The 8762-nt window shown below is 57.1% G+C and overlaps 1 protein-coding gene across 1 annotated transcript in view; it reads left to right on the plus strand.

The window, feature by feature from the left end:
- Positions 1-2: 2 nt before the first annotated feature.
- The window catches only part of DDX51 (DEAD-box helicase 51), a gene marked incomplete at its 5' end in the record, with an annotated part of 13104 nt that continues 4344 nt past the window's right edge, over positions 3-8762 (plus strand). The window contains 8 exons of the mRNA XM_023537404.1: positions 3-59; positions 7235-7385; positions 7540-7685; positions 7771-7842; positions 7913-8019; positions 8152-8260; positions 8348-8493; positions 8615-8759. Of these exons, the coding sequence (XP_023393172.1) occupies positions 3-59; positions 7235-7385; positions 7540-7685; positions 7771-7842; positions 7913-8019; positions 8152-8260; positions 8348-8493; positions 8615-8759 (933 nt within the window). The remainder of the gene's footprint in view (positions 60-7234; positions 7386-7539; positions 7686-7770; positions 7843-7912; positions 8020-8151; positions 8261-8347; positions 8494-8614; positions 8760-8762) is intronic.

Here is an 8762-nt window from a genome sequence, read left to right on the forward strand (position 1 = left end):
GTGGACCCCCAGCCCACGCCTTGCTACTCGGGGACTTCAAGAGGAGCAAAGCGCCAAAGGTGAGCGGCCGGGTGGCACCAGCGCGGCGGGGAGCCTGCAGGGCTGGGTGTCCGTGGGGCGGCGGGGACGCTGGTGCCTCTCCTCGTGGGGCTCGGCACGTGTTCAGCCCGTGAACACCTTCACCGGGGGGTGAGCCGCACCTCCGCTGTGCGTCTGGCAGGGTTTTCTTTCCTTAGTGGCTTGAATCCCGCACAAACAGCATTTTTACCTTAAATTGTAAAAGTTTTCCATTCTTTTTTTTTTTGGTCAACGAAAAGAAAGTTTGGACTTTTTTAGGTGAGTTTTTTATTTATTCCCAGCCCAGGACATGCCCAAGAGTAGAGTTCCAGGAAATCAGTGCTGGGACGTCAGGCACGTGAAGGGACGCTTAAGGGCACGGGACGGAGGAAGACACAGCTGCGCGCCGCAGTTCAGTTCGGCGCATTCAGGGGTTAACAGTGCTGCGTCCGGGGAAGAGGCTGTGCAGATAAGGCAGGGGTGTCAGGCACCTATCGTCGGGAGTTGTGGAAGCAGTTACTTGTGCGTTTGTATCAGGATGTGGAAGGAGCAGGCACCGCCATCTACATGTTTTACCTTCGTAATTGGGGCTGTCAGCAAGTGTGAGGCCGCCCTGTGGAGGCTTTGCTTCGGATTCACTGCGTCGTCACCTTGGTTACCGAACAAGCCGGAGCGGCAGCGTAGACACCCTTTCCTTTCTCAGCTCCCTCTCTGGATCTTAAATCAGTCTGAACGTTGCTCTGGTGACCGTTGCGATCATCCTTTGGTCCCCTGCAGGGAGGAAGGCTCCTTTCTAGGAAGTCGACTGTTGTAACCGCGTCTGCACAGACCAGCAGGGAGGAAAGGGCTCGCGGGTAACCTGGACCGTGAGCCTGGGCGGATGGGCGGATCGTTGCAAACGGCCTTTTCAGTGGGTCGGGCCAGGCGTCGTTAATGAGGGGGGCGCTCCTGGTCGCTCCTCATCGACCAGCTGTTGTGATCCCACTTCTGTTGTTTCGGGAGTGTCTTTTCTCCCCTCGTCTGTCATGACGGAGTGACAGTAAGAGCCAGGTAGTCGCTCAGCTCACAGGCTGGGAGCTGCGGCCAGTGTCAGCCAGAGAGCCCTCGTTGCGCGTCGTCGTCGTGTTGATTAAACTGTCAGTGAGTTTTCCTCTTCGTCTGCTGTCATCTGTGCGTTGTGGTACGTCTGGCCAGGCGAATAAAGAACTTTAGTCGTTTCACCTAAAAGCTCTAATTTTTTCCGGCCACTTTTCGTGGGAACAACATCACGGGGAGGTCAAGTTCAACCCCCTAGTGCACGTGACGTTCATTGTCAAAGTTGCAACAAGTGTCATGAGCCTCAGGTGAAGTTCTTTTGCTTATAACCTCAGTGTTACTCCATGTTCGTCTTGTAGTGTTTAACATAAGTCGTGTCAGTGCAATGAAGTTACTTAGAGTAACAGGAATTTTTAATTCTTCCAAACAAAAAGTTCCTTCCCATGTAGCTGTATTGTTGTTTATTGGGGTAGATACAACAGGCCAGGTCTGGGCGAATTCAGAATTCCATACAGTTCGAGGGCGTTCACCTTTTCAGTTTTTACAGTCTGACCATGAGCTGGCTTCCTATTGTTGTTTTTTAATACTATCCATCCATTTCCCATTGGAAGCATTTGAGAGTTATTAAGAATAGACCATAACCAGCCAGTTGAACTATTGAAAATTTTAGTTTAGGGTTCAGCTGAGGTGCCTGAGTTGTTAAAATACAACATCGTAAGTCACATTTTCCACCTAAAACTTCCCAGAGTCCAGGAGGACCGTGAGAAACCGTGGACGTCCGGCCCGGGCTTCCGCACCCGTCACGGTTGGCCGTGGCTTCGTAGCCACTCCACCTCCCTGTGTGTTAACACAGACAACGGGCCTTGCTGAGCTGGAGCGCAGGCCCGTTCCCGCTGTCGGGTTCGTCCTGACCGGCGAGCTGAGGCTTCGTGGCTTTGCAGGCTGTTTCCATCCACTCCCTTCTCGGAACAGCATTTCTTCATGTGTGCGATTTTAGATAAAGAATCTTTCTAACGAATGACATTTATTAGCTGCAAATGCAGCTTGTCCCAGAATACCAAGGCAGCCACGCCCCTCCAAGTGTCTCTTCATTTCTTACGGAGGGTCAGTGCTATCGGATCCACCAGACGTGTTGTGGCCTGGGGCCATTGGGGTACACCACGTGAACCCACGGTGTCGAGTGTCCCATGCCGTGGTTAAGTGAGTAGTGGTCACTCCCGAGAGCCTAGTTTGGGCATTCTATAGCACATCCCACAAATGTCCGGGCCTTGAGTTGGGAGGGGCGCGTTCAGGGGATTTTAATTCACAAGTTATCCCTGTGGTTCTTTTTGAGGTGACCCACGTTTATTTTAGTGTTTAATCTGTACCTTTCCAGCCCCGAACACATGGTGGTAATTGTGGGGGAGGAGACACTATAACAGACCGGCACGTAGCCACGAGTTTTAGATTGCGGTGACCATAGATGGCCTTTTCTGGTTTTCTGTTGTTTGTGTTTATAGCCACACAGTGTTCATCTCTCTTTGTTTATCTGTCTGCCAGGGAGATTATTAGGGAGATATTCTTGAAAGTGTTCTCCCAAAGTGAGCCATTTAGCCCAGTTTTCAAAGTGTAGCTCTCGAGAAAAGTCGGAATCAAGGGCTGTGTCAAGGCTGAGACTGCCCCGTAGAACCAGTCCTGGTGGCCCCACGGGCCCGTCTTTGTAGGACGCGATGAGTGAGCTCACGCACTTGCTGCAGTGCAGGTGAGTGGGCCGTGGCAGGCGTGATCGGCTTCGCGGGCCGGGATGGTCTGGCTGCCGCGTCAGCTAAACGATTCGGTTCCTTCCGCTTCGCCGGCCGCAGCTGTCGCGTGCCGGGAGCTCTGGCAGTCACGTTGTCTCGGCTGCCGTATGGCTCTGATCATTCTGCAAACTGTTTGCCCTCCCTTGTAGGCGGCCCCGAGGGAGTTAAGGCTTCCACAATGTCCCAAAGTTGTGAGCTGCACTGAAGGCCTGACCACGATCCGTGTACATATCGGCTGCTTGATCTCCGGCCGGTTGACAAGCTCCAGTTAGAGCGATTAGCTCAGCTTGCTGGGCAGACAGCCAGGCAAACGGCACGTTTCTGTGACGCCCTCCACGGAGGTTCCTGCGCACGCAGCTCAGCAGCCTCCTGTTTGTCTTTGAGACAAGACCCGTCTGTAAGCCCAAGTTAGGTTGGTCTTGTCGCTAGGCGTCTCCCTCAAATCTTTCCTCGGAGTAAGAAAAAAATGGTTAGGGGGACGCAGTTGTGGCCGCCTCTGTCCTGTGGGAAGGAGGACACCTCCACGCACGGTGGCAGGGTCAGGGTGCTGCCCCGAGTGAGGGCAGTGCCGGGTGCACAGACCCACAGACCGCAGCCCTTCCTGGGGTCACCTGCTGGCGGGAGGGCGCGGGTGTGAGGAGAGCTGGAGCGTCTCAGCTGAATGAGACATAGACGATGAAGGCTTCTGGGACGGTTCCTCACGTGATAGCAGGGGTGGCCTCGTGCACAGACGCGGTTCCTTTGCTCCTGCGTCTGCCTGCTGACCGTAATCCCTGTAGCAGGCCGCTGGGGGTGGCCACGCCTAGGCCTGTCACTTCTCGTGGATAGAGAAAGAGCGAGCAGCAGTTAGGGTGTCTGGGCTTCGGGCATGTTGTGTTTCAAGTGCTCTCAGCCTCCCGCTCTGGAGCCACTCGACCAGGCCTGGCTGACCCAGTCTGCGTAGGTCCCGTAAAGATAGAGCAACACGGGAACAGTTCGGTACCTAATTTCTGCAGTCACCTGTCAGCCCTAAAAATTCTCTCGTCTGTCAGTTTTTGGAAGCGTAAAGGCTAAAACTCCTTTTATCCGTCGCCACTGGCCAGCCCGTCCATGTGGAGCCAGCGCAGACGCCTGGGCAGTGTGAGGTGTCAGCCCCTGGCTGATGTGCGAGGGCGGTGGGCGGGGCTCGCAGCCAGCGTCCCTGTCCGGGTCGCGCTGGGAATGTGCTGGGGAATGACTCCTCTTACCGGGGCTCGGGGCTCTGAGCCCCACCGCACTGGTGTCAGCCCCTCCAGCCTTCCCACTGGGCTCTTCCACGGGAAGGGCGGGGTGCAGTGGGGGCGGCACGTGGAACGCTGGGTCCCGTCTCTGGGTGGTCCTGGGTGGAAGCCCTGCGCCCTCGGACTCGGGCCCGTCGCGTGTTGGCAGTTGGCACAGGTTCAGTCCTCACTCACCTGCCGGAGGGCTGACTCGTCCCCTGCGTCAGAAGTGGGGCGTGCCCACAACCCGCCAGGCCCATTTTGTGATATCCGCTCGTTCTCCAGCCTCTCTTCTGTCTGTTCTATAATCATTCTTTCACATATAGTTTGAACTTGAATCCCTAATTCTAAAATTGCCACCTCATGGGAAAGAAAGGTGGGCACCGTGTGCACTAAAACCCCTCACTTTTGTAAGTGCGCCGAGCCCTGTGGGCTGCGAAGGACACATGTTCCCCTGGGAGGCGTCCTCGCTGGAAAGCAGTCGGTTCCGAGGAGAACACCGCCGTGCCGACTCGGAGCCCCTGCCGTTTGTGCTCTTCACGCGGAGGAGGCGGGTAGGGACAGACGGTGCGGCTCCGGTGGCAGCGAGAGCCACTTCTCTGGGCGGGTCCGTACGGCGCGGGGCCGCCCGCCAGGCTCCTCGGAGCAGCCGCCTGCTTGCTGTCTTCTTCCTCGAGACCCCCGTGACTCCCGGAGCCCTGCGGGTGGCCAGGTCGGTACAGCGACAGCGGCCGTGTGCGGTTGTCGTCAGGGGCTTTCTCACTGGCTCGGTTTGGTCACCTAAGTCATTGTAGTTATAAATTCGTAATTTTTGTGGCTTCATCTTTTTTTTCAATAGTTTTAGGTAGTTGACTGGCCAAGTCTACTGTTACGTTGGCATGTAACGTGGTTCAGTCTAGGTTATGTCATTTTATTAGGGTGACCAGTCAGTCCTGCATTTAGCCCATTAAAAAGCCGAACTGCTGAAGGAGTATTTGGTGGTTTTGGAGGCTGGTGGCGCCGTTCCCGAGTCTCGTCAGGAAATCCGGCGCAGGGTCGCCGGACCGCTGTTCCACTGTGAGATGTTCGCCCATCAGGTGCACGAGCCCTTCATAAATTTTGGACACTATCCCCTTGTCAGGTGCATCGCAGGCGGAGGTCTTGCCCCACTCAGGAGGCTCTTTTCGTTTCGTTGGTTTCCTTTGCTGTGCAGAAACTTTGTAGTTCGACGTCGTCCTGTTTATCTTTTGTTTCCCCCACCTGAGGAGACACATCCAGAGCGTGTGACTAAGCGCAGCGTCAGAGCTTCCGCCCGGTTTCATTCTCGGCGTTTCATGGCTTCAGTCGTACGTTTGAGCCCGTGATGCATTTTGGCCTCGTCCCGGTATTTGGGGTAGCACGGCGGTCTGCTTTCATTCTTTGCGTGTATCTGTCCAGTTTTCCCAGCACCATTTGATGAAGGGCCTGTCTTTGCCCCGTTGTATGTTCTTGCCTCCTGTATCACCGGTTAATGGACCACGTAGGCGCGGCTTCATTTCTGAGCTCTATTCTGTTCCATCGATCTGTTCGTTTCTGTCCCGGTCCCGTGCTGTTCTGATGACTATAGCCTTACAGTGTAGTTTGACGTCAGGGAGCGTGATTCCTCTAGGTTTGTTGCTTAAGGCTGCTCTCTGGCTCTTCAGGGTCTTTTGCTGGTTAATATAAATTTTAGGGTTATTCTCGTTCTCTGAAAAACGCCATTGGCATTCCGATGGGATCGCACCGAATCTGTGGACTGCCTGCTCGGGGCCGCGTTAACGGCCGACCCGCCCTCCCGCGCGCGTGGTGTCTGCCTCCATTTATCTGCAGCTCCAGTTTCTTCAGCGTGTCGCTGTTTCGAGCACAGCTCTGTTACCTCCTGCGTTAAATTTGTTCCCAGGTATTTTATTCTTTTCAATGTAATTGCAAATGGGGTTGTTTTCTTAATTTTATTTCCCCCGTAGTCTGTTATTGGTGTATAAAAATGCAACCCATTCCTGAATATTTTGTATTTTGCTACTTTACTGAATTCATTGATCGGCTCTAACAGTTTTTTGGTGGAATGTTGAGTGTTCTCCATATATAGTATCATGTCATCTACAAACAATGACGGTTTTCCTTCTACCCTTCCGATTTGGATGCCTTTTGTCTCTCGTCTGACTGCTGTGGCTGAGGGTCCCAGCACTGCGTTGAGTAGGAGCGGGGACAGTGGGCATCGCTGTCTGTTCCTGATCTTAAACAGAAAGCTTGCAGCTTTTCTCTGTTGAGCGTGAGTTAGCTGTGGGTTTGTCGTTTATGGCTTTTATTTTGTTGAGGTGTATTCCCTCCATCTTCACTTTGCTGAGTTCTTATCATGAGTGGATTTTGGACTGTGTTCAGTGCTTTTCCTGCCTCTGTTGAGATGATCATAGGATTTTTATCCTTCGTTTTATGTGATGTATCACAGTAACTGATTTGCAGATATTGAACCAGCCTTCCGTCCAGGAACAAATCCCACTTGATCGTGGTGTGTGATCCTTTTAATGTGTGGCAGAGTCCAGTTTGCTAACATGATACCACGTGCTCACCAGCCTGAGAACCAGATGGGAGCGTCCACGCGGTCCCTGGGCTCGGCAGGTCATCTTAGTGGATGGTTTCAGTAATCAAGTTCTGCAGGCCTCTTGGAGGGTGGCGAGGGCGAGGCCCGGTCTGCGCAGAGGGAGGGGCCCTCTTCCGTCGGGGCCTGCATGCGGGTCCCCTTTGAGTCGAGCCCAGCTGGGATGGGGGTGGGGGAGGCGGGGGCCAGGCCGAGGGAGGCAGCAGAGATCTCAGTGTTACGAACAGGTTTCTGTGGTCGAGTGTGGCCAGTGACAGGAAACGGGGTGGGGGCAGATGAGTGCCAGGCCTTGCGGGGCCTTGGGGTGCCTTGCGGGTTTGGCTCAGGGAGTGGCTGTTACGTAGGCGTGAGGGGAAGCCCCAGGTGGATCTGCTCCGGGCAGCAGGCAGTGGGGAAGCCAGGACCCCGGCTAGAGGCTCGCCAGCCTCCGTCCTGCGGCCTGTGTAGCCTGGTTTCTGCCGGCCTCGCCGCCCTGGCCAGGGGTGCCCTGGAGCAGTCACCTGGCCTGCTTCTCGTACCCTTTGTGATAGGTCCAGCCTTTCCTGCCAACGTGGCTGGCTGAGCCAAGCTGTGTAAGCAGGAATGTCACCGAAGACTTGGTGCCCATTGAGGATGTCCCCGAAGTCCACCCTGACCTGCAGAGGAGGCTGCGGGCACATGGCATCACGTCCTTCTTTCCAGGTGCGCCAGCCCTGGACAGGTGGCGGGGGGTCAGGTGGTGACGCTCCCTGCGGAGAGCAGCCCAGCTTGCTGGCCACAGATGCACCACGTACCTGTCCCATTGGGGGGGGGGTCCCCACACGGACGTGACAGGTGCCTTGTCCCCCTTGTTCAGTCCAGGCCGCGGTGATCCCCGCTGTCCTGGAGAGCGCAGCCGGCGGCTTTCTCGGGGGCAGGGGTGGCTACCGGCCCAGTGACCTGTGTGTTTCAGCCCCGACGGGCAGTGGGAAGACGCTGGCTTTTGTCATCCCTGTGGTGCAGGTGAGTGTGAGGACCCTGCCCTCCGAGAGGGGTTGGCAGGCAGGGCGCCGGCCCTGGTGACGCAGGTGGTCCCCCTCCCCCGCAGGCCCTGCTGCAGCGAGCCGTGTGCCGGGTCCGCGCCCTGGTTGTATTGCCCACCAAGGAGTTGGCCCAGCAGGTATGCGAGCCCCACGCCCGGGGTCAGACCCAGAGTCCTGGCAGCTGGTGACACCTGTCCCCGCTTCCAGGTGAGCAAAGTGTTCAACCTCTACACGGATGCCACACCTCTGCGCGTGGCCCTGGTCACCGGGCAGAAGTCGCTGGCCAAGGAGCAAGAGAGCCTCGTCCAGAAGACGTAGGTCCTGCCAGGCCGTGGGCTGTGTGGGGACGCGGGCCTGCTGAGCGGGAGGGGAGTGGCCACCAGTCCGCAGGCTCCCTGCCCAGGGGTCAGAGCAGGGGCCCCTCCGAGCTGCTCTCTGTCCCGCAGGGTCGACGGCTTCCGCTGCCTGGCTGACATCGTGGTGGCCACCCCGGGCCGCCTGGTGGACCACATTGACCAGACCCCAGGATTCAGCCTCTGGCACCTCCGCTTCCTGGTAGGTGGCCCACCGCCCGGAGGGAGGCCGGGCCTGGGGCCTTAGCTGCTCTCGGCCGCCAGACGCCAGGCCTCCTGCTGCCCGCAGATTATCGACGAGGCCGACCGCATGATAGACAGCATGCACCAGTCCTGGCTGCCGCGGGTGGTGGCGGCGGCCTTCCCCAGCGAGGGGGACCCGGATCCCTTCGCTCTGCTCCAGCGACGGCAGCCCCAGGTCGTGACCGCCGCCAGGTACCCGGCCCCGAGCACGGCCCCCCAGTCTCGTCCCTGAGACCCACTTCTCCCTTTTCGGGGCTCAGGAGGGTGGCTGGCCAGGCCAAGGCTGCCCTCCCAGCGCCTGCCCCTCTCTCAGCACCTGCTGCCCCCAGATGCCACTGCAGAAGCTGCTCTTCTCGGCCACCCTGACCCAGAACCCCGAGAAGCTGCAGCAGCTCGGCCTCTACCAGCCCCGGCTCTTCTCCACGGGGCTGGCAGGCAGGGGCCCCAGAGATGCCGCCGTG

This window comes from Pteropus vampyrus, unplaced genomic scaffold (assembly GCF_000151845.1).
Source record: "Pteropus vampyrus isolate Shadow unplaced genomic scaffold, Pvam_2.0 Scaffold189, whole genome shotgun sequence".
In the NCBI taxonomy this organism is placed as follows: Eukaryota; Metazoa; Chordata; class Mammalia; order Chiroptera; family Pteropodidae; genus Pteropus; species Pteropus vampyrus.